This window comes from Mobula birostris, chromosome 6, assembly GCF_030028105.1.
Source record: "Mobula birostris isolate sMobBir1 chromosome 6, sMobBir1.hap1, whole genome shotgun sequence".
NCBI lineage: Eukaryota > Metazoa > Chordata > Chondrichthyes > Myliobatiformes > Myliobatidae > Mobula > Mobula birostris.
This window is the reverse complement of record NC_092375.1, coordinates 138,371,500-138,397,796: the sequence shown is the minus strand read 5'-3', so window position 1 is coordinate 138,397,796 and position 26,297 is coordinate 138,371,500. Positions and strand designations below refer to the sequence as shown.

Genomic DNA, 26,297 nt, shown 5'->3' with positions numbered 1-26,297 from the left:
AAGAAATGCCTGAAAAATTTACAAAAGGGGCATTCTTTCTGATGAACTCTCCCTAATGCAAATCAGAAATCTTCCTATTACAGCAGAGATGATCCAAAGGGAAACTAGAAAATACCCCACTCTCTCTCAGGTCTACATCCAACCCCAAAAAGGCTGGACGTTCAACAGAAATTCCAGTTCCTCTGTTTTTACCAGTGTTGAGGTAAACTTGCCCTTGACGGGGGGTTGCCTTATGTGGGGATTGAGAGCTGTTGTACCATCCAAGCTGAGAGCTAAAGTGTTGAAGTAGCTACATGCCAGTCATCTAGGTGTGGTCAAACTGAAAGCATTGGCTTGAAGCTTTCTCTGGTGGCCTGGGATAGATCAGCAGATCCAGCAGCTTGCCATTCACTTTTCAGGATGCCAATGCATTCAGAATATGCCAAGAGCAGTGCCGGGCCACTCATGGGCATAAATTTCTTGGTAGTAGTGGATGCAGATACAAAGTGGCCAGAAGTGCTCCCAGTAGTCTCCACTGTAGTCTTGCACACTGTTGATGTGTTGAGAAGCCTCTTTTCAAGGACTGGTGTTCCAGAACACTTAATTAGTGACAATGGACCACAGGTTATTGCATAACAGTTTCAGTCATTCCTGAAAATGAATGAAATAAGACATGCTACGTGCTACATCTAAAGGACACACTGTGAGCAATGTCAGCAGAACACACTGTATTGGCACTGTATCAGAAGCTTGCCAGTTTCCTCCTTGCAAATTGTAATGTAGCACTCTCCACAGCCAACAACTCACCAGCGTGCCATTCCTAAGTTGTTCCTGGTGCTCACACTTGGATCTCCTCAAATCCACTCTCAGAAGGACTATGTAAGACCAACAGCTGAGACAATTTTTAGGCTTTTCAAACAAAGAAGGTTCAGTGTTTCACTACTGAACAAGCAGTCTGGTAAGGGATTACAGAGATGATCAAAAACTTAGAAAGAATAAGGACAGAACTGGCCCACTCTCCTGCACAGTGGAGGTTGGGTCTGGTGTCATCTGGAGATGACACATTGATCAGTTGAGAAGAGTAGAATCAATTGTTAAAGAATAAAGGTGCCTAGAGCTCACAGAAACATTTCCTAGAGTTCCAGGTTCAACTCCTACAGCCACCACAGAGGAGGCCCCAGAACCAGAGACTTTTTCACAGCCACAATTCACATTTCCCAAGTAGGGTGAGTCCCCTTGTCAGGAAAGATGTTATTTCACAAGAGTAAGAAATATTCACAGTGATTAGATTTTTAGGCCTGAATGAGATATGTTACATATTTGAGTTGAAACGCATTCTATATTGAGTCGGATTTATAGCTAAGCAGGGAGAAGTGTTGTACATTTAATATTTCAGTAATATTTGAATAATATTGTAAATATATTGCTTGATTAAGCATTCTTTGTTTACTTAATTCATTATAGGTTACATGGCGTATGTTATTTCGCCACCACGTCGTATGTGCACGCCTCACTAAAGTAATACAAAGTAAACTCGTACCCCGGCTTCCATGTCTTCTCTTTCAATTAGTTCCTGGAGTTATAAAACATAATAGTGGGGAGTTCTACAAAAGCATGGAAGAGAATTGTGGTGATCGTGTATGAAATCTCTCAAGAGACAGCAGTCCAAACTAAAGAATTAGTGGTTTGAGCCTGAACTGGAGGAAAAATAAAAATATCACAGGTTAAGGAAAATATTTGTATATTTTTCAAAAAATGATTACTGGCGTGGCAAATGAAACCAACTAACTGTAGATGGACAAGAGGCAGAGCTTGAAAGACTTTGAAAATTGCCTAAGTGGGAACTAAGGGCTAATCTGGTAACTAAATGAGAAAGAATTAGAGTAAAATTAAATTTTTAAATGGAACGATACACAAAAAAGTTTGCATTTACTTTACACCTTTCACATTCTTTCAGTATTTCCCTAAACAGTTTATTGCCAGTGGAGTACTTCTGTTACAAGTACAGTAATGTATTTTGCAGAAGATTTAATTTAGAGGTTTCAGTGATTTTTTTAAATGAACTCCAAAAGAAAAATTGAAGACTTTTATCATGGACTTTTACCCTGGAAGAGACTTTGCAATGTAGTAATCTAATCACAAGCACGAGAAAATCTGCAGATGCTGGAAATCCACAGACAAGAGAAGTTGTCTTTGGTTCCAGTTGTGGTCTCATGAAGATTTTCAAAGTTAATGGTTGTACTAAAAATGATTGTGCAATCAACTGCCATGTAAACCATGGAATCTCCTCATTAGGGGAAAACCTATCTCCCTTTGTCCTTCTCTCTCCTCTTTAGATTCTTCTTAGAATATCTGTTTTTTGGTTACCTGGTGTAATGTCATCTTGAAATGCATTGGGACTTTTTTTTTTGCTATCTTAAATGTGCTGTGGAAATCGTTGTTATGAGATTGTAGTTTGAAATGAATCATGAAACAGGAAATGTGGAATGTACAACTTCATTGCAATAATTTTGGTGTGTTGACCAGGTTGACCTCTGTAAATTAAATGGATTCCATTCCATCAAGTTTAATTTATGATGGAATTTAGCAGAATTGTAACAAAATTAGCTTTGGTTGGCTCTCTGTTTTTATTTGAGGTAATATTTATTTTCAATTCTGGAACCTGAGAAATATCTTACAATGTACTAGACATTGCTATGATAGAATATATCAAGGCTTAATTTTGATTAACTGTACTTAAATAAAGCACACAGTGAATCCAGCATTTTCAAGTCAATCCAATTAAAGAACCCTCTCAAATACAAGTGTTCTTTCTTGTATCACTACATAAATTCAATCACAATATTTTAGTACTTTAATCTAAAATTTAGTGACTGATACAGCTTGTTTCTATTTTCATTTTATAAGACCATCGGAATAAGAGTAAGCCACTTTGTTCCTCAAACCTGCACCACAATTTAACAGAATAGTGGCTGATCAGAGTTTCATCAAGTCCCCTTAACTCTCAACTTCCTTATTGATTGAAAACTTATCTAGCTGACTTTGAATATACTCAAAATTCAACCCCTATATATTTTTAGAGCAAAGAATTCCAAATCTGTCAACCATATGAGAGAAGAAATTCTTCCCCACTGTCTTAAATGGGTACCCAATATCCTAAGACTATGTCCTCAGGCCCTAAAGGAGAACATCCTCCCAGCATTTAATTTGTCGCGTCCCCAAATCTTCTCAAGTACAATGAGTATAGAGCCAACCTTTTCAACCTTTCTTCATAAGAAAATCACTTGTATTTCGAATCATTCTGGTGATTCTTCTGAATTACTTCCAATAATAATACATATACTATTTTAAATACTTGGTTTAAACCTGTACACATTATTCCAGATGAGGTGTTGCTGTCAGCTCGTATAGTTGTACTAAGACTTCCTTCCACTTACAGTACTGTGCAAAATCTTAGGCACTTATATATAGCAAGGGTGCCTAATATTGTAGTAATTTTATGTATTGCACTGCCAAATGAAAACAAATTTCATGACATATGTGAGTGATGATAAACCTGATTCTGATATGGGTCTCTATTGTGGATTAAGAGTGGAGAGGGGAGGAAGCAGGAAGTACGCAGAAACATTTTGTAATGATCAATAAACCAAATGTTACGAATCAGATGACCTTGCCTGGTGTCTCAGTGCTGCGTGTGTCTACACTCGTGCCACCCTGTACCCCTGCCACTCCTTCTCTGCCACCTGTTCCACACCCCTCCCATGGCGATCCACCCTTGCCATTCCCAACATCTTTTGCTCCCACCAGATTTACGAACTCGCTGTCCACTCCACATTGCCAAAGACAATACAGTGCAAAAGTCTTAGGCACCCTATTTATATACACATGCCTAAGTTATATATATTTTGCACAGTACTGTATACTCCAAGCTCTTGAAACAAAAACCAGCATTTCATTAGCCATCCTAACTACTTTCTGTACAAATCCCTTTGAGCAGTTTCTTACTGGCATTTTTTCCATTTAACTAAGTCTGTTTTATTATTCTTCCTACCATAGTGAACAACTTCACATTTTCCATATCATATTCTCTTTGCCAACTCCTTTCCATTCATTTAACTTATCAATATCTCTGTAAAGTCATTATAACTTCCCTTCCTTCCTCCCTCTTTACTACTACTACGGCAACTCAGGCCTAGGGGGCCTCTTTGATTTTTGTATAACCCACAAATTCACAACATATTGTCAACCTGAAAAAGACTCCCATTTCCCTTCTTGCTGCCTCCTGCTTATTTCTTCGCAGAGTAAAACCATCAACATTTTTTATTATTCCATGTCCTTCCTGATGATGGAGTTTCCAGCTTTGATCTCATTGTAACTATGTCTCTGTAATGACAATCAGATCATTTAATTTGTTTTAAGAATGAATGTATTGGCTATGGGATGAAAAGCTATCCACTTAAAGGTTCGACGTGTTGTGCATTCAGAGATGCTCCCCTGCACACCACAGTTGTAACACGTGGTTATTTGAGTTACAGACACCTTCCTCTCAGCTTCAACCAATCTGGCCATTCTCTTCTGACCTCTCTCATTAACAAGGCATTTTCGCCCACAGAATAGCCACTCACTGGATTTTTTTTTGTTTTTCACATCATTCTCTGTAAACACTAGAAACTGTGTGAAAATGCCAGAAAATCAGCAGTTTCTGAGATACTCAAATCACGCCACCTGGCATCAACATCATTCCACAGTCACAGTCACTGTCACTTAGATCACAGTTCTTCTCCATTCTGATGTTTGGTCTGAACAACAATTGAATCTCATGACCATGCTTTTATGCAGAGAGTTGCTGCCGCATGATTGGCTGATTATATATTTACACTGAGTGTACATAGATCAACAGAGTTGTAGAATTCATTGTCCAAGCATAATACTTTTTGGGTAATTAGATTTGATTAATTAGAATTAGACTGCTGCAGTAAAATTTGTGTCCTCTATAAACAGAAATGTCAACGTGATGCTTATTTAAAGCCAATATATTAAAATTACTGGAAAGCTTACATATAAATTTTGGCAATTGAGTATTAAAGTAGAATCCCAACTAAACAGATTCACTAAAAAGCCAATGTACAATATGCTTATGGAAAAATAACTGTTGCATATTGTGGATTAATTATTCAATGTAACTTTAAACACTTTTAACCAAGTATAAAGTCGCCAGAACTAAAAGTTGCTAGGCCAATCAGCACCACCACCCACTAACCCACCCCTCCACAACCCCAGCCACTACTACATTTCATTTTCTGTCAGTGTCATCTTCTGTGCCTAACACCACTTTATGCACATACAATCAATCTATGTAGCTATGTTATGTATTTAAATTTATTATTTTTATTATTGTGTTTTTTAAAATCTTCTTGTGTTTCTTTTTGTGCTGCATTGGATTCAGAGTAGCAATTATTTCAGTCTCCTTTACACTTGTGTACTGGAAATGATATTAAACAATCTGAAAACTTCAATATTGAATCTTTATTGGGCATGCATTAATATGGTATTTAAAGAAGCATGTAGTAAATTTATAGGGGTATTAGTACAACTTATTTGTGCATTTTTATGCAATTAAGATGAAAGCTCCATTTAAAGAGTTTTATGTTTGGGACATTTGGTATTTAAAGATAAATATTTATCACTTATTTAACCATTATGTACTAAATGGGTTCCCTTCTGTATTTTAAGCAGAATCACATAAGCAAGCCCCCTGCTGTTTGTACCTCAGGTAACAATGACATTTGTTTCACAACCAGCAGGGAATAATTGAAACAGCAGGGGGCAGCAGGATTATGAATGGCAAAATGGAGTTTCCACCAAAATTGGTTTGTTTCTTTTGTCCTTGTGCCTGTTATTTCTGCTGCTGAATTTCTATAGCGAGTCTGTATTTAAAAGGATGAAAGTTCTTTGCACTTGTGATTTTCATTTCTTTGGAAATCAGAAGTCTGGCATTTAAAAGTAAACATAGTTTATTAATGCCAAATGTATTTTTCTGAAGTAGTCCATTTATTTTGTCCTTGTGCCGAACTGCTTCTGTTATATCTTTTATAGTTGCTCCTGATTGGCCTGTTGCATATTTCTTAACTTGGAGCAGTATCTGGCACTTCAGTGAATATTGTTTGTAGAGTGGTATTCCATATATTTCAATCAGTCAAATATCCATTGCATCAGTACTTGAATTTTACCTTAATACTATTCAGCAATAATAACCAAGATGTAATCTGTTACCCGATAATGTGTTGCTGATTTTAAAGTTGATTAGATACATTTTAATACATTGCTTCAGCTCCTAAAGTATTGTTGTTTAAAACTTGAACTTATGAAAGTCGATGCAAAAAAATGTTTTTTCTTCTACAATCACTAAATATTTAATATACTTCCTAGTACGTTATTGTTTAATACAAAATCATAACAGTACAGTAACAGACCCTTCAGCCTAATGTGTTCATGCTAACCGTTTAAGGAAATTCTGCTTTGCAAGTGTTAGTTTGTTAACTAGTTAGCATTTCCGAGAAAGCGAACAAAAATTGTATGTATATTTCATTGTGTTGACAATGCAGCATTATTTACAATGGTTTACGAGCACTTTAATACCCCCGATGACATTCTTGGTTATGCACTTTTTATTGGAAACAATCATGACATGGTTCAGCTAATCAAATTAATGCTATATATTAAGACAATTCTCAAACCAGTTGATCAAATTATAACCTTTGCTACTCACTACTGTTGAGTATTCCTTTGATTCATATTCATATTCATCTTTGATATCATCAATGTATCTCTTATCTCTTCCACTCCAAAGTTAATATTGACTTGTACATTGTTTATAGGAAGAAAAATTACATTGTTGGAAGAATCAATGAAAATGTTCGTTTATAAGGAAAACCTATACTTACGTGTCTCTTTATTTTGCAGTGTATCAGAGGAAGAAAGGCTTCATTGGAAGAACTACAGACTGTTCATTCAGAGCAGCATGCATTACTGTATGGCACAAATCCATTGAACAGACAGAAGCTGGACAGTAAAAAACTGCTAGGTAGAGCATAATTCATTCATTCTTTACACTTTGATGCCGCATCCCAGAAATAACTGTTGTTTCTAGCCTTTGATTAGGCAATGATGTAACATCAGTGTGCACTGAAATAAGTGATGAAGAATAACTGCACAATGATTTCACAGTTTACAGATAATACTACTTTGTTTAAAAATAAACTTTGTATTCAAACTGTTTTGTTTTAAAGTAGGAGCTACGTGCATGCAGTGGTGTTCAGTTGATGCATGTGAAAAACATTTAGATTTTTAAACTCAAAATATAATTTTCCCATTTTTTGTACTTTTCATTATAATTTTCTAAGGGGGTCCTGTTTTCACCGTTTCAACTTGATTCTACTTTATTCTCGCTTTAAAATAAGCTCTTGCTTCATTTTACTGATAGACCAATTGAAAAATCCCTAAGAGATCAATTTCTCAGCTCATCTGAAAGCCATTGAGATATAAAGCGTGATCTGGTGGTGGGTTTGTCAGCAAATGAGTACAGTTATCTGTGATTCCTTGAATCTGGAATAACCCAAGCAAATAAATAGACTGACGATATAAGATCCTAACCAGCAATCATTTTCATAAATTCCACATTCTAAATTTATTAGCTTTGTCAACATTCGATTACTTTTGACCCGTATATGAGCTGTTTCTATAAATGAAAACTTCTTTACAGACCAGTATCAGTTCATTTTAGCAAACACTCTAAGGAGGATCAAAGGTTGGATATGTGTTAACATGTCTGCATGTTACCCGCATTCTTCAACTTTGCATTTATTCTTAAATGCGAGCAATGTACAGTTATGAAGATTCATACTGGTTGAGTTCGTGTCTGTGTCTCTGGCAGCACCTTTGAAATTGTTATTTAATCTAGACACAATTGCTAAAATTCTAACCTTTTAAACAGTTCTTAACTATAAAAAATATTTTAATTTTCCTTGCTTCTAACATTTACTTTACTTTAAAATTAAATGTTCTCCCAAAAAACAAGAAGCACTAAGTTGGGCAAAATATTTTAAAAGAAAATATTTAGGGTAAAAAAAAAATCAAATTTAAGTTTTTTTTTAACATTTAATGAGAGTAGAAAGAAAGGAATGATGGGAATAAAGATTGGTGTTTTAGAGCAACACACACACAATGCTGGAAGAACTCAGCAGGTCAGACAGCATCCGTGGAAATGAATAGGCAGTTGAGATTTTGGGCAGGGATCCTTCTTCAGGACTAAGAGGAAGAGGGAAGATTCCAGAATAAGAAGGTGGGGGGAAGGGAAGAAAGCTAGCTAGAAGGTGATAGGTGAAGCCAGGTGGGTAGAAAAGGTCAAGGGCTGGAGAAGAGGAAACCTGATAGGAAAGGAGTGGACCATAGCAGATGGAGAAAGAGGAAGATACCTAGGAGGAAGTAATAGGCAGGTGAGAAGAGATAAAAGGTCAGAATAGGGAACAGAAGAAGACAGAGATGGAATTTGTTTACTGTATTGTTTGTTAAATATTTAATTTCTGTTCTGTTTAGCTATTCTTAATTAAGTGCCTGTAAATAGTGTATCTGTTTCACATCAGGTAGCTGAATTTTCATTTTACCTCACAAATTTTAGCTCTCATGTTTTTGTTCTATTTTATTTGAAAAACAGCACTTTAAATGTGTGAAAAGATTTTGATGGCATGAAGAGAGTTACATTTTGTTTTCATTTATCATATTAAGCGGAATTTAGGCTTTATTATTAAAATTTACTTTAGCGAAATATAACGTAGGAATATGTGAGCATTTTCAGCATTTGCTACAAAAAAAGATTTTGTGCTTTTATTCTTGGCCAGATCCATTATCTAATTGTTTTTTGGAGTACCCTTGATCAAATTCTTCTTGTTCCTTATCGCATTTTTTCTTCTGTCTCAGTATCTTCATACTGTGAAAATTTGTGAAAATATTTTGTACATACAGGTTTTTTTTAGTTTGAAATCTGTTCTAAAACAGCTGCTCCTCACCTTCATTTCCTATATCTGGTTCCATCTATCTTCTGATCTCCATTTCCTCTGATTGTATCCCCTAACATTTGCTTCCAATAAGATACTATTTTTAGTGGGGAGAAATCACAAACATTTGTCTGACCTTAAAAAAATAATGTCTGCCAGTTTAAAAGAAAAGCTGCCTGCATTCACGTGAAGTTTTGTGGTGCCATCAGAAATTTGCATCAGGATATGTTTCTAAGCAAATAAATGGAATGGAAACCAAAAGATTGCTGCGTTCTCTGTTTCACGGAGACATGGTTCACTCCAGGCATACTGGATACATCGGTAAGACCCGAGGGGTTCTCGATACACAGGATGGACTAGACATAGAAGGCAAAATGTGGGGGTCTGTGTTTTATGGTAAACTCTTGTTGGTGTTCGGATACAGTGGTCTTGCTGTACTTCTGTTCTCCTGACCTGGAACATCTAACGATTAAGTGCCAGCTGTTCTACTTACTAAGAGAGTTTCCCTGTATGATCCTGGCCGCAGTTTACGTATCGCTAAAGGCCAACATTAAGCAAATACTCAAGCTACTGAGTTCCTCCATTAGTAAACAAGAAATCTCTGCCAAATTATCATCAACAAATCCCAATACACTCAACCACTATTATACTGTAATTAGGAATACCTACCATTCCATGCCTAGACTACTTGTTTGTCCACCTCTACCTGCATACAGGCAGAGATTAAGAAGAAAGGCTTTAGAGATAAGGACAACAAAGAGGTGGTCGTGGGATGCAGAGGAGCAACTATGTGATTGTTTCATGTTGGTGGACTGGGCCGTGTTCAAGGATTCATCAGAGGATCTGAACCAAATGCACCGCGGTTGTCACAGACTTTATAAAAATTGTCGTAGCTGAGTGTGTCCACACAATATCATTCAGTCTTCCCTAACCAGAAGCCGATCCACAATCTGCCAAGGACCAGATCAGCGACATTCAGGTCTGGTGACCAAGTAAAATACAAGAGGTCCAGCTACAATCTCTAGAAAGCCATCTCATGTGTGAAGTGGCAATTCCAGACCAAACTTGAATCACTGAAGAATGCTCAAAAGCTGTGGCAGGGCTTGAATACTATCACCTCCTACAAAGTGAAACTAAGCGATATCTGGCAAGTATGGATTGGGGCGGGCTGTTTTCTGGCAAAGGTGTACTTGGTGAGTGGAAAACCTCCAAAAGTGAAATTTTGATAGTACAAAACTTGTTTGTGCCTGTCAGAATAACAGGCAAAGATAACAGGTTTAGAGAACCTTGATTTTGAAGAGGCCCTGGTTAAGAAAAAAAATAAGGTACATAGCAGGCATAGGCAGTTAGGATCAAATGAGGTACCTATGAAGTATAAGAAATGCAAGAGAACACTTAAGAAAGAAATCAAGAGGGCTGAAAGAAGGTATGAGGTTGCTCTAGCAAACAGGGTGAAGGAGAATCCTAAGGGATTCTACAAATATGTTAAGAGCAAAATGATTTCAAAGGAAAATCTTCCTTTGGGTCCATCTTTGCTTGTCATCTATATTAATGGTTTGGATGGTAATGTAGTTAACACTCCCAACAAATTTGCGGATGACACCAAGATTGAAGGTGTAGCGGACAGCGAGGAAGTTAATCAAAACTTGCACCAGGATCTAGGACAGCTAGAAAAATAGACTGAAAAATGACTAGAACTTAATGCAGACAAATGCAAGGTATTGCATTGCAGTAGGACCAGCCAGTGTAGGTCCTACACAGTGAAAGGTAGGGCACTGAGAAGAGTGGTAGTAGTAGGCAGCCATTGATCCCAGGGGATCATGGGTTTGCACCTCTGGCGGACTGTAACCTCTCCAGGGCGCAAGCCCAGGCGGGAAAGTTTGAAGAACCTATTGTTGCCCATGCAGCGGATTCCTCCTCTCCATGTCACTGATGTAGTCCAAGGGAAGGGCAAGCACTGATACAGCTTGGCACCAGTGTCACCACAGAGGTTGCCAGAGTGAAGTTGTAAACAACATCAAGCTGCCTTAGGGACCCCGGCTCCGGAATTCTTCTTCGGGGTTTACTCCCGAAGCCTTTTCCATGGATGGGTATGGCCGCCAGACAGAAGAGGTTTAAAATCAGAGTCTTCCTTCTCCTAGACGGGCTACTGTCCAAGGCTGACGAGCCCCACCTGCCCGAAGCAACTGGTTTTGAGGTGCCAGCGGTCCACCTTGCTCCTTCTCTTGTCAGTAGGAACAGTTCCGCTGGGCCTAGTAGCTAAGCCACACGTGAAGGCCAAGAGTTGGACTTGGTTGTCAGAGGCTGTTAGAGTTGCACGCCATTTGGAACACTTTATAGGTAGTGGGAGCTTAGCCCCCACTACCTCCCCCAGCTATGATAACCTTAAGAACCAGGGAAGAGTGGTAGACAAAGCATTCTGGGAATAACAGGTCTATAATTCATTAAAAGTGGTGGCACTGGTAGTTAGAGTCATAAAGAAAGCTTTTGGCACATTGGCCTTCATAAATCAAAGTATTGAGTACAGGAGATGGGATGTTAAAATTGTTTCAGATGTTGGTGATGCTTAACTTAGAACATCGTGTGCAGTTTTGGCCATCTATGTACAGGAACGATGTAAATAAGGTTGAAAGAGTACAGAGGAAATTTACCAAGATTTTGCTGGGACTGGAGGACCTGAGTTATAAGAAATGGTTGAATAGGTTAGGACTTTATTCCTTGGAACGTAGAATATTGAAGGGAGAATAGGTAGAGGTATATAAAATTATGAGGTGTATAGATAGGATAAATGCAACCAGGCTGTTTCCACTGAGGTTGGGTGGGACTACAGCTAGAAGTCATGGGTTAAGGGTGAAAGGCGAAAAGTCTAGGGGAGCATAAGGGGAACTTCTTCACTCAGAGGGTCGTGAGAGCGTGGAATGAGCTGCCAGTGCAAGTGGTGCATAGGAGCTCGATTTCAACATTTAAGAAATGTTTGAATAGGTACGCGGATGGCAGGGGTATGGAGAACTATGGTCTGAGTGCAGGTTGATGGGACTAGGCAGTTTAAGTGATTTGGCATGGACTAGATTGGCCAATGGGCTGTTTCTGTGCTGTATTTTTTATGACTCTGACAAGGAAACAACAAGGCTTTGCTCCCAGATAAGCTCAATGCCTTTTATGCTCACTTTGACCATCAAAACATGGAGATACCTTCACAAACTCCCACAGACCCATGTAACACTGTGATTTCACTCTCTGAGGCCAACATGAGAGCATCTTTCTGGAGGGTGAACCCACAGAAAGAATCCAGCCCAGATTGGGTATTTGGCAGAGTACTAAAGACCTGTGCTGAGCAACTGGCTGAAGTGTTCACTGATATCTTTAGCCTCTCATTTTGGCAGTCTAAGGTACCCACCTGCTTCAAGCAGGCTTCAGTTATACCGCTGCATAAGAAGAATGTGGTAACCTGCTTCAATTACTGTCATCCAGTAGCACTTACATCCATTGTGATGAAAGGTTGGAGATGCAACATCAACTCCTGTCTGAGTTGCAGCTTGTGTTTGCTTCAGTTTCCTTACTGTCACAACAGGTCAGCAGCAGATGCCATTTTATTCCCTTTTCACTCAACCCTCGTACACCTGGACAGCGAAGTTGCACGCAGCAGGATGTTCTTCATTGACTACAGCTCAGCAGTCAAAACTATCATCTGCTCAAACCTCAAACAATCGAAAATCTGCAGATACTGTAATTTAAAATTGTCACTTAAAGTAAAATTGGATAGCTATGTGGACAGGAAAGGAATGGAGGGTTATGGGCTAAGTGCGGGTCGGTGGGACAAGGTGAGAGTAAGCGTTCGGCATGGACTAGAAGGGCCAAGATGGCCTGTTTCCATGCTGTAATTGTTATATGGTTATATTGGAAATGCGAGTAGAAAAAAGAAAAAGGGGGGAGGAGCACCAGAGGGAGGTGATGGGCAGGCAAGAAGATAAGGTGAGAGAGGGAAAAGGGCATGGGAAATGGTGGGGGTGGGTCATTCCATCCGCCAGAGCAAGCAGGATCTTCCAGTGGCCACCCATTTTAATTCCACTTTCCATCCCAATTCCGATATGTCCAACCATGGCCTCCTCCACTGTCGTGATGAGGCCACGCTTAGGATGGAGGAATAACACCTTATATTCCATTTGTGTAGTCTCCAACCTGATGGCATGAATATTGATTTCTCAAACTTCCCCATCCGTCTTTCCCTCTCTCACCTTATCTCCTTGCCTGCCCATCGCCTCCCTCTCATACTCCTCCCCACTTTTTCTTTCTTTCATGGGCTTCTGTCTCTTTCATCAATCAATTTCCCAGCTTTTTACTTCATCTCTCCCCCTCCAGGTGTCACCTATCACCTGGTGTTTCTCTCCCCTCCCCCCCCCACCTTCTAAATCTACTCCTCAGCTTTTTTTTCACCAGTCCTGCTGAAGGGTTTCTGCCTGAAACGTCGATTGTACTTTTTTCCCATCGATGCTGCCTGGCCTGCTGAGTTCCTCCAGCATTTTCTGTGTTATCTCCTCAAACCTAATAAATAACCTTCAAAACATTGGCCTCAATACCTCCTTGTGCAACTGGATCCTCGATTTCCTCACTTGTAGACCCCAGTCAGTTCAGAATGGCACAGCATCTCCCCCACAATCCCCATCAGTACAGGTGTATGACGAGGTTGTGTGCTTAGCCTTGTGCAGTACTCGCTTTATACTTATGACTGTGTGATAAAGCACAGCTCCAATGTTTGCTGGTGTCACCACTGCCATTGGCCGAATCAAAGCTGTGTGAAAAATCAGCATATAGGAGGGAGATTGAAAATCTGGTTGACTGGTGCCATAACAACCTCTCAGTTAATATTAGCAAGACAAAAAATTTGACTATTGGCTTAAGAAGGAGAAAACCAGAGGAGCATGAGCCAGTCCTCATCAGGGGATCAGAGTTGGAGAAGGTCAGTAATTTGAAATTCCTTGGTGTCATCATTTGACAGGATCTGTCCTGGGTCCAGCAGATAAGTGCCATTATGAACAAAGCACAGCAGCACCTCTACTTTTTTAAAAGTTTGTAAAGATTCAACATGTCATCTAAAACTTTGACAAACTTCTATAAATGTGTGGTGGAGTGTATATTGACTAAGTTGCTTTACAGCCTAGAATGGAAACATAGAAACACCATTGGTCATAAACGGAAAAGCCAACAAGAAGTAATAGATACGACACAATCCATGGCAAGTAAAGCCCTTCAGACCTTGAGCACATCAAGATAGATACTGTTACAGGAAAGCTATCAGGGAGCCCCACCATCCAGGCCATGCTCTCTTCTCACTGCTGCCATCAAGAAGAAGGCATTGAAGCCTCAGGACCCACACCATGAGGTTCAGGAACAGTTATTACTTTTCAACTATCATGTTCTTGAACCAAAGGAGATAATTTTGCTTAACTTCACTCACCCTATCACTGAACTGTTCCCACAAATTATGGAATCACGTTCAAGGAGTCTTCGTTTCATGTTCTCAATATTTATTGCTTATTATTATTATTATTATTTTTGTATTTGTACAGTTTGTCTTTCTGTACAACCGTTGTTTGTCCTGTTGGGTGTGGCCTTTTATTAATTGTTTTTTTGTATTTACTGTGAATGCCCACAAGAAAATGCAAATCCAGATTGTATATGGTGATATATATGTACGTTGATAGTAAATTTACTTTGAACTTTGAAGTGATTCCTGTTTTCATGAATTTGCCTATATTTCCCAGGGGTTAGATGAAGAAGGAGGTTAACCAAGTAGAGGCTTTAATATATTAAAATAGAAGCAGGCTTGGGATTATGAGGTTGTGGTGCACTTTCCAAATTCAGAAGTTTGTTTTACTTTTGTGGTTTTTGATCTCATCAGCTACCCAAAGTGTTTTCCTTAAACGTATGGCAATATTATTTTGTTCAGTCATTCCCACCCACCAAGGACTGAAATGGGTCAAAGCCAAGTTTCTTTCTGTTTGGATGTTTCTATAGTTAGAGGAGTTCAATTCAGTCACAAAGGTAGAAACCCAGTGTGATGCTCATTCTATTCTGTAGACTAAACAAATTTTATACTTTTTTTTGCTAACAATTGTATATTAGTGCATCATCCTTTGTTAATAGGGATGAGTTCTTATAAAGATAATTCATAGATATTTTAAACATTAAGTTGCTCACATCTCTCAAGCCATTTAAAGGGATGAAAGTTTCGAAGTGATAACAGAGTCATATTCCCAGAGTAACCATTGATTAGCACATATAGTGGGAATACCATTGACTTCTGATTATTCTATATAGAAGACCAGAATGCTGAGATGATTTATTGGTAAATGTTCAACTATGTTATGGTCTCACACAATAGACTATAAGTTCCTACAAGGCAGCTCACTGCCTGCACTCTTCAGTTAACACACTACAGTGTGTCCCCAGGTGCAAACTTCTGCAATGGAAAAGGATCTAGTGTTTTCCCAGTGTATATAACAAATAAATTCTTTTCAGGCTTCTAACCGGGTGCAGGTATCGATTTTAACCAATGTTTAGATGACGAACTAAGCCATCTTCATACCCCCATTGTCCGTCCCTCCTGATTGGCTAGTCATCATCCAAGCTGGTTTCCGCTGTCTCACCTTGTTTACAGTCAAATTCCAGTTCTTACTTTGAGCCACACCTTTGTCTTTGTTAAAATTCTTTTCCTCTAGCTTTATTTCAATGGCTTCCTTCACCAGGCAGTCCCAAAAGTCATTGGCATGGCACATTGTTTTTGTACCATCAAATTCAATCCTATGGCCATTGCAAATGCAATGTTCTGTGACAGCTAGTTTCTCTGGATAACCCAAATGGATACACCTCCCGTGCTCCTTGATATGGGTTTCTACTTTGCATCCTGTCTGGCCGATATACATTGCTCTGCATTCACAGGGAATGCTGTTGAAGTTTCCTGTTATTTTCCATTGGCCCTTTTAAGGGTGCAATAGATTTACTTCACCTTGTAACCATTCTGTAGGAACATCATACGTAATCATGTTATTTCCTCAGAGACTAACAACGAGAGGAACCCATCTGCTACCACCTGTCTTCCCTATATTTCCACAGCGGTTTCTGGAAGATCGCCAGCTTGTGCAGGTCAGAGATGACCTGGGACTCAGGACAGCTGGCGTTTACAGGATTCCCTGTGAATGCGGAGCAGCATATATCAGCCAGATGGGTGCTCGGTGGAAACCCACATCAAGAAGCACAGGAGGTGTATCCATTTGGGTTACCTGGAGAAATTGACAGTAACAGAACATTGCATTTGCAATGGCCATAGGGTTGAATTTGATAGCACAAATTCAGTGCGGTTAAAAATAGTTAAATTGATATATTTTAAAAGGCTTAAAAAGAAATGCATTTCTGCAGTTCTGTACATAGTTATTCTGACCATTGTAGTCAACAAGTGAAATGGGAGCACTAACAGCAAATTATTGCATCACATTTGAAGGCTTGTTCATTCTCATTTTTGTAAAAAGCTATGCAGACAATGCTTGTAGCTTGTAACAGTTGAAAAATGTACAATCTAAATTTTGCAAGTTGGATGTTTCTGTGGCATTTAGAACATAGTACTTTTTTATTAAATTCATTATATTTTTCTTGTTTCTTCCCTACTTCCATTGGAAAGCCTGCATCCTGAAATAAGACAATATAAATAATGTTTTATGATGATTGAATTAATTTCGAAGAGAAGTAGTTTGTTGTTTTCATTTTGGTTAAATTATATCTTTATGATCATTCTTCTGATGGTTATTTGTTGCACAGACAGAGCTTTTAAATATGCATATGGTCAAAACCATGGTTTTGCCATAATTGGAGTTTACAAGAGAGGCAGGGGGCCTTGAAGACCATACAGCTGCTGGCATAGCATTCCTATTTGCTTTCATTATGGGTGTAGATTATAGAAACATGCACTGTAGTTTTTCAATAAAATAGTTTGTCTCTGTTGTGGTGCATAGTCAAGAAAAAATACTTTGTTCCTTGTTCTTAAAGCCAGAATCTCCTGCAGTACATGAACATCTGTTAATTTGCACAGTTACTTCATTTTTTTCACATTACTTAAGTTTCTACCTTTGCACTTGGTGTGCTAACAATGAATAATTGGTTTCCAGTCATTAAAATCAAAACATTTTTGAACGAACAAAAATAGCTCAAAACATTTGAGTCCAGCTAATCAACTCTGAGGAACTGTTACTGCAATAAAAGCTTTCGCATGGGCCCTAGAGGCCAGTAAGGGGGTTAACACAGCATTAGCAGGAAATACACCTTGCAGATGCTCATTTGTATTTGTAATACTTGCTGTCAAATTGTGATTACAACATTGCTGCAAACATTATGATTTATCTTGATACTGCTAACCAAATGCTGTTTTTAAATATTGTTCCACAGGTTCCATCACCCCAATGTTTGTTATGCTTCCTTGTGGCGGACTTGGAGTAAGTCGTTTTTCCCCTTTTATAATGTGTAAATAATGTCTTGTTTGTTCTTTCCATCTCAGCAGCAACATAAATTGTTGCTTTGACTTCTACTCAGCAGATAATTGAGAACAGATGTCCCCATAAAGAGGAATTCAAGGTTTGCTGAACTAGGCATGTTGGCTAAACCACAATTGCAATATGTGCAATATTATTCAGGGAAATTGAATGATGTCCTTAAAAAAAAGTTCTATGATCTTACCTTCAAACAGGTAGTTGTAAGGCAATAGAGCAGGTGAACATGGATTTACTCTGTAAAAGTCCTGACTTTATCATAATTCCCTCTTTTGGCTTCCCTATGTAATAAAAAATGTCCAGTGAAATCTGTGTACCTTTCCAAGGGTATAGAGTGGGGGCGGGGAGGACTTTGCCCTTTTGAAACAGATCTTCACATGTTTTCTCTAGTCTGTGATGTTTAGCCATGGGAGAAAGTAATTTCATTACTTTCCTGCTAATTTCCTCACACTCATAAATTTCTAAAATATTGATCAAAATAAGGTACAGTTCACTACCATTCTTGATACTACGGTCCTTCACACGATTGGTAATTTTAAGTGTCATTTTGACTGTTGTGGGAAACTTGTTTAACCCAATCCTGAGACAACCAGCATCCATATAAATTGTTGATTTACGATCGGGAGTAGGAACACTGATTTCCTCTTTCAACCAGATCTGCAGAAGACAATTGTATATCATTGCCTCTGTGAGAAAGGCTAGCACAGATTTGGAAATCATATAATGAACCTTATGATGATACAGTTCAACTGCCTGAAGGATAAACATACTGAGACAATATGGAGTGCAATATAGTGTCTTAACATAAATAAGTCCTTCACCTTTTTATAAAATCTTTGTAGTAAACTAGCCATTTCTTTGCAAGTTGTTCTGCTTAGTAAAAATAAACTGTAGTTTCTATTGCCCTGGGAGATTTCACAAACCCTGGCTTGCTTTAATGTTCTGATTGTAAATGAAATGATGTTATTTCAAGCTAAATGTTTTAAAACTAAACTCTTAACAGGTTTTTGTACTCCCTGCTTTAATTCTATTTGTTGGATTTTTTAAACTGTAGCTTTGACTAAATCATACATATAAGTCTTGCACGTATCTCCCAGCAGCAGTCTGGAGTCTCATTGAATATGTTAAGAAAGCTGCCAACATGCAATAAAATTATTACTTTTTAAATACTTCTTATAAACCTTTTTGATTCCTGCCATTAATAAAAGTGAACAGCGTTGAGGATCAGCCATGATCCTATTAAATGGTGAAGTACGCTCAAGGGACTGATGGCATCCCTGCTCCGATTTCTTATGCAATCTTCATAAAAGCAGTGTTTATTTGACACATCTGGCAGCTTTGTAAGAGGAGCAACTTGGAAGTAAGGAAGGCAGTTCTTTCTTTCTGAATTGTGAGTTGTTTGCAAAAGGGCAGATTATATGGTGGCGGTAGAATGTCAACATGTCACTATATTGTGAGCATTCCAGAGCCAGTGTTCATTATTTTGTCAGTCTGTTCAATAAACAAGAGAAATAAGGGAGTCAAAAAGACAGCCTGAACAACACGCATCTTCATATGTTCGCGAATGGAAAGAGTCCAACATGTCATTTCATGTTGATTAGTTTACTCACATGCAGAGATATATTGTGGTTTCACTTAATCGTTAGTATCTACATTAAAAAAATTGATTTTCTTTTATATTGCAAACCATTGTTTTCATTATTTTTATTTTACAGCCAAGCAAAGGTAGTTCAATTTACTACAGTACAGCTATACTATGGATGAATATTTGATGGGCATACAGTAAGCAAATAGGACTTTATTCCCTGAAGCCTTGAAGAATGAGGGGAGATTTGATAGTGGTGTATAAAATTATGAGCAGTATTAATGGGTGCATGCAAGCAGGCTTTTTTCGCTGAGGTTTGGTGATCATAAGCTTAAAGGTACAATGTTTTAGGGGAATATGAGGAGGAGCTTCTTCACTCAGAGGGTGGTGAGAGTGCGGAATGAGCTACTAGTGGAAGCAGTGGATATAGGTTCTATTTCAACATATAAAAGAAGTTTGGATAAGTATATGGATAGGAGGGGTATGGAGGGCAGATGCAGAATAATAGTTTGGCGTGGACTAGATGAACCAATGCACACACAAAATGCTGGAGGAATCCAGCAGGCTAGGCAGTTTTAGGAAAAGAGTACAGTCAATGTTTCAGGCTACTTTTTCCTAGATGCTGCCTGGACTGCTGAGTTCCTCCAGCATTTTGTGTGTGTTGCTCAGATTTCCAGCATCTGCAGATTTTCTCTTGTTTTAGATGGGCCAAAATGTCTATTTCTGTGCTACAGTGCTTTATAACTCTTAAATACAAGAAATCAGGAGCAGAAGTAAGTCACTTTTCCCCTCAAGCCTGTCCCATCATTCAATATCATCATTATAAAAACAGAGGAGTGGAGGTTGTACAGGGTCAAGAAGAAAGAGTGGGAATATTGAAATGTAGCAAACTACATTTATGTGTAGACTTAGTTGGTTTATTTGATGGTATAACTGATTCTAAAAAAAAAAATTGGTTAACTGTTGGACCCCAGGTAAAATTTGAAATGGGTTAATTATATTTTCAGCTGCACAGCCAATGGTATTCTAGTTTCTCTGCTTGTTATAGAACTTCTCTCTCTCTCCCCCCCACCTCTGTCTGTCCCCACTTCCTTTGTTGTTCTGTTATCACTTTCTGATTTTCTGTTTCCTTTAACTCGCAATGATTCCTTGCTTTGATTTTTTCCTCTGATTTTGTATTTTCTGCATGCCTGTGTTTGTGTTAGTCTTGAAGCTACTGGAAGAAAGTAACCAGAGAGTTTAATGAAGTGATGAACCACCATTTATTCTATTGCCTTCCCTCACCCACCTAGGGAAGTTCCAAGTGCTATCCTTTATGTAATCTATTTAAATCACTGAATTTGGAAAAAGAAATAATGAAGCAAGATTCCACATTCAAACACAAATTGATCAGATGGAACAGGTTCCATGTGTATTGACCACATCTTTGGACTTAGCTGCTTTTGAATCAGTTACCCAAACAGTGTCCATCTGCAGACACTGCTGCCAATTCCACAATGTTGCTGCCAACCCAAAACACTTCTTATCCTAGCTTACACCATGTCCTCCCATCATTCTTATGACTCCTAGTCTGACATCACCTCATCATTAAGTGTTCATGCTTCACTTTAAATCATTCCCCCATTGTTTCATTCCTTCATATTTCAAACTTCCAAAGTCTCTTCTCTAGTTGTGGACTTTTGCAAATTCCATCTTTTGCAGAAACAATATTGATGACTCAGCTTCAGCTCCTCACCCCTGAAGTCTTAGAATTCCTTCCCTAAATCTTTTTGGCTCTATTACCCTCCTCCCTCCTCTTTGACACTCTTTAAAAAGTAATTAACCTTTTGTTGGCCCTCTTCCTTTAACAGCTTAGTGTCAAATCTGTTTAATAACTTGCCTGTGAAGCACCTTGTGATGTTTTGCAACATTAAAAGCATTCCATCTGCAAAAAGCAGAATTTACTGTGGCCAACCATTTTCATTCCTATCCTCATTCCCGTTCCCACATATCGGTCCATGGTCTTCTCTTCTGCCACGACGAGTTCACTCTCAGGTTGGAGGACCATCACCTCATATTCCATCTAGGTAGCTTCCACCCTGATGGCATGAATATCAATTTCTCCAACTTCCAGTATTTTTATCTGCTCCCCTTCCCTCTTTGTCAATTCCCTACTCTGGCCTTTTACCTTTTCTCCTCCCCTGCCTTATCACTTCCCCTGGTGCCCTTTCTCCTTCCCCTGGTGCCCTTCCACCTTCCCTTTCTCCCTCGGTCCATTCTCCTCTCCTATCAGATTCCTTCTTCTCCAGCTCTTTGCCTTTTCCACCTATCACCTCACAGCTTCTTCCTTTATCCACTCTTCCCCCATCTATCTGGTTTCACCTATCACCTTCCAGCTTGTCCTCCTTCCCCTCCTCCCACCACCTTATTCTGGTATCTACCCCCTTCCTTTCCAGTCCTGATGAAGAGTCTTGGCCCGAAATGTCAAGTGTTTATTTATTTCCATAGATGCTGCCTGACCTGCTGAGTTCTTACAACAATTTGTGTGTGTTGCCCTTGATTTCCAGCATCTACAGAATGGTGTGTTTATAAGTGCCTTATTTTGATACTGTAGAATTAACCTCCCTTAGATTAATTCATCCAAATTAAATTTTGCTTGCTGTTGTAACTTGGTAATCTTCTCAGATTGTGGGTTTATTAAATTTAAACTAGAACAAAATTGATTTGACATTGGAAATAAACCATATTACATCTGTTAGTTTGTTCCATAAAAGGCAGAACACAGAATGCATCATACATAAAGCACACACAAAATGAGCCTTGTGTATAAATTATACCAAACAGTTGCCGATGAAAGATTTTACTTTACTTGGGCTTGAACCAGGACGTGAATCAGGCAGTTTTAAAGAAACGGTACAAGTCGAAGCCTAGGTTGAAGAACAATGAGGTATTTTGGAAAATCGGGAGTTTTCAATAACAGTCCAGTGTTGTATTTCATTGAAATAATCTATACTATTGAAAACTGTACATGTTAGTTTAAATCAACAATCAACCCATTTTTGTGTAAGTATGTACTTCACAGGTGCCAAGTAGATTTGAACAAGTGCATGAGGAGCCATGGTCATTTAACCACCAGCTCCCTGCGGAATGAATGCTGTATTTGATTTGTGTGTGTGCTAAAGCAATTCCATATCCACAACTCTCAATTCTGTTTCAATATTGATTAAAGTTATATTTAGTTTCCAGCTTAAGACTTACTACTTTAGAATTATTGAATGGCTTTACCAACATTAGTAATTATTGTAAGGGGAGGTGAAACAAAATCAGGTGGTAAGCTAATCAAAGCTGTCTTAATTATGTTCTGCATTAATAAAAACAATCATGCTTTGGTGTTTCAAGCAAATGGCTACACTTTAAAATTAAATGCCATATTTATCCTGCTAAATTTACTATTCCATTAATTTCATCTTGCATAGGTCCACTCAAGAAAGTTGTTATTACAGTACCACTTGATTAAGTCTCGCAAAATTCCTTGAACAATATTTTATGCTATAGTGGTGCCTTGACATTTTAACTACAATAATCCATTGGTTTTATTGCCTGTATATGAAAGGCAGCATTGTACAAATACGTTCTTAAGGAAAATAACCAGTACTTTATGTATGCCTCTTTGTCATATAGTTATTGGAGGAGTATTTATTCTTATTTTTGATACTTAGGTGGACAGTGACACAATTTGGAATGAAATCCATTCATCCAGTGCTGCACGTTTAGCGGTGGGTTCTGTGATTGAGCTCGTTTTCAAAGTTGCAACTAAGGAATTAAAGGTGAGGTTTGCTAAAAATTCATTTTGTCATTACAAATGGGAAGTTGAACATAAAGAATTTACAAATTCTTTTTGTGGTCAAACATTTGGTTTCAGTTACTTTGTTTTGCAGTATGTTAGGAAGTTTACACCAGCTTGAATTGAGAGAGAGTACCATTCTCCTTCTATATCCACAAGGTACAATTTCAAACCTCAGCACCATAGAACTGTTCATGTAATCCAGGCTGACACTCCAGTACATTTAAGAATGCATGTAATTCACCATGAAGTACTTTAGGACATCCTCTGGTTGTAAAAGATGCAGTACTCTATATATTCAATCTGGAATTGTCACAATTCTGTTTCCATCTTGGCTCACAGAAATGCATGTATTAGCTTGCATTTACATGACACTTTCTTGTCTGTAGGACCTTCTAAATAAATTACAGTCTATTATATATCTTTGAAAGTGTCATTTCAGATGGAACATTTGAGAAACATACAGCAAATGAAGAGATTGTTAAGCCTTTGCTAACCCTTTGAATAGGCAAATGAATTGCAGCTTCCATCATTTTATTGTCCTATAAATTGGGGAAGTCCAGAACGAGGGGTCACAGTTTGAGAATAAGGGGGAGGCCTTTTAGGACTGAGATTAGGAAAAACTTCTTCACACAGAGAGTGGTGAATCTGTGGAATTCTCTGCCACAGGAAACAGTTGAGGCCAGTTCATTGGCTATATTTAAGAGGGAGTTAGATATGGCCCTTGTGGCTACGGGGATCAGGGGGTATGGAGGGAACGCCGGTGCAGGGTTCTGAGTTGGATGATCAGCCATGATCATAATAAATGGCGGTGCAGGCTCGAAGGGCCGAATGGCCTACTCCTGCACCTATTTTCTATGTTTCTAAATGAAAGATGACTTTTCTCATCTCGCTAGTTCCTTACTCACTAAAGACTTTAAATTTATGATATATGTTGTCTCATTTGCCAGAGAAAAAGTTGTCCAAGCTCTTTTCCAACCAGGAGGACTACCTAAGCATTGCAGGAAAAAAAATAATGTGCTCCCAAGAAATATTTATATTCACTTTCATTTAGACTAATTTTTAATTACATTCAAATTTTCAAATGGCTAAGATTTGGATTTGCACTCCAAGTACTGCAGATCTTTAGATTCGTACTCCAGATGGTAAACTACTGCAGAACTGCATCTGAGTGATTTTGAAATACCTTGCCTAGATTTTATACTGTAATATTTGTACAAATGGTTTTTCTGTCAACTTTTACCTCTAAATATAATCTCACAAACAAATTAATAAATTAAGTTCTCCTTTGAGACACAATGGTAGTTCAGACTTTCCTTTACATAAACTCATTGATACTTCTTAGATATGTGGACAGCAAAGTAAGTTATCTTTGAGAGTGTTTGATAAATAAGTTTTACTTTTTATCTTTTTCTATTATTTCTTGAATATTTTGACATTTTCAGGTAACTTGAATGTCAGGGACTCTCCATACGTTGCCCAAAAGTCTTATTTCTGTGTTGGCTGGCTGTTTGTACAGCATAAGGCATGCTAGCATGGACAGCCCAATCCAATGTTATCCATGCCTAATGTAAGCACTTGTCTGCTTTCAGCAGAAGTCACTGGATAACAGTTGGAAAAGGATATCTGACTGTTTCTATTCTTTAAGCTGTAAGTGCCAAGTCAAATTTACGGCTAAACTGCCCATTGCCTTAATTTCAGCATCTGTTCTAAAATAAATTAATTGATAAGCTGTGAAATTGTAATGGCAATTTGAGTGAAGTTATTGAAACTGTGCATCAATGTGAATTGCACCATATATGAAGTTATACAAATCATGGTGTTTTGCAGAATGGATTTGCGATTGTGAGGCCTCCTGGTCACCATGCCGAGGAGAGTACACCAATGTAAGTAATTATTTCCCTCTTCAAGTAAAACACAACTCTTAGTATTTATAAAACAGTCACCTGCCTTCCTAGAGGAGTTAGTGTGTAATTGGCAACATATGAGGTTCAGAACAAAAAACAGTGAAAATTTGTCCTTACTGTGCTTTTTCCTCTGATGATAAATTAGTGTAGGAATGCAGATGATCAGAATTAGGAACAGCACTATTAACTATTTCCCTCTTTTTTATCTCCTCTTTCCCAATTCTTGTACCTCTAGGGGATTCTGCTACTTCAATTCCGTGGCCATTGCTACTAAACTCCTACAACAGAGGTTGAACATCAGTAAGATTCTTATAGTGGACTGGGTGAGTGAAATACACCAAAATGAGGCTCGAATTAAGGGGCACGTTTTTAATATTCAGCTTCCCAGCCCTACTGTTGGACCATACACTTGTTTTTAGGATCTCACACGAGCAGTCTTGTTCAACTTTTCATCTCAGTGATGAACTACCTTTAGGATATTGATTTTATTATATAAATCACTATTCATTGTATAGCATATTAATTTTTGTTTGAGTTAGAATATGTTGTAGTTGATAATCTAATTAAGTGTGGGAAAATTCAAGCATAAATTGTAACCCGTGTCTGTGTCATTCAGTGTAACACTTCAGGGAAGCAAAACACTAAAGAAGGAAATAACAGAGGAGAATGAAAGTGTTTGAATGTTAGGGCCTAAATTCTTCTCTGTGCTTTTGTAGCCAATCAAATTACGGTGGTACTTGCCGCCTGGTTACAGAAGTTAGAGCAGTCACAGATAAGAGCAAGAGAGTGGAAAGATGCACAACTATCAAATGATATTTCTGTAAAAATGTATTTTGATTTATTTGATCTTACTGTTTAAAAGAAATGGGTTAATTATTGTGAGAAATAAAATTTGAATTTGATTAATTATACTTACAGTTGCAAACCGATGCTGTTTTAATTTGTCCACTTGTAGAATCTGCTCATTTTTACCCAGGCTGCCAATGAATGAACTTAAGACAGAGGGAAGAATGATTTGTTTGGAAAGCCATATTACACACATGGGGGAAAAAATCATCAGCACAAAACTACCAACAGTGTAAACAATTAGTGAAAATAAGAAATGTGGACTGTCTTTTAAAGTATCTTTTTATTTGTACTCCTTTTAAAACAATCAAAAACGAAGTTGAAACAGCATAAAACCATTCATAAGCTAAAATCTGATCTTGTGTTAAAGACCAGTCTAAACTTCTACTTCACCTTCTTAACCATTCAATCTGCTATGTGATATTTGGCAATAGGATGTACATCATGGTAATGGCACCCAGCAGGCTTTCTACAACGATCCCAATGTGTTGTACATTTCACTGCATCGCTATGATGATGGCAACTTCTTCCCAGGCAGTGGGGCCCCAGATGAGGCAAGTAAATTAG

The 26,297-nt window shown here is 38.2% G+C and overlaps 1 protein-coding gene across 11 annotated transcripts in view; it reads left to right on the top strand.

The window, feature by feature from the left end:
- The window catches only part of hdac4 (histone deacetylase 4), a 498,261-nt gene that overhangs the window by 445,857 nt on the left and 26,107 nt on the right, over nucleotides 1-26,297 (top strand). For all 11 annotated transcript variants that reach the window (XM_072261459.1, XM_072261461.1, XM_072261453.1 and 8 more), the window contains 6 exons: nucleotides 6,943-7,063; nucleotides 17,469-17,515; nucleotides 22,853-22,960; nucleotides 24,808-24,863; nucleotides 25,120-25,207; nucleotides 26,165-26,284. In XM_072261459.1, the coding sequence (XP_072117560.1) occupies nucleotides 6,943-7,063; nucleotides 17,469-17,515; nucleotides 22,853-22,960; nucleotides 24,808-24,863; nucleotides 25,120-25,207; nucleotides 26,165-26,284 (540 nt within the window). The remainder of the gene's footprint in view (nucleotides 1-6,942; nucleotides 7,064-17,468; nucleotides 17,516-22,852; nucleotides 22,961-24,807; nucleotides 24,864-25,119; nucleotides 25,208-26,164; nucleotides 26,285-26,297) is intronic.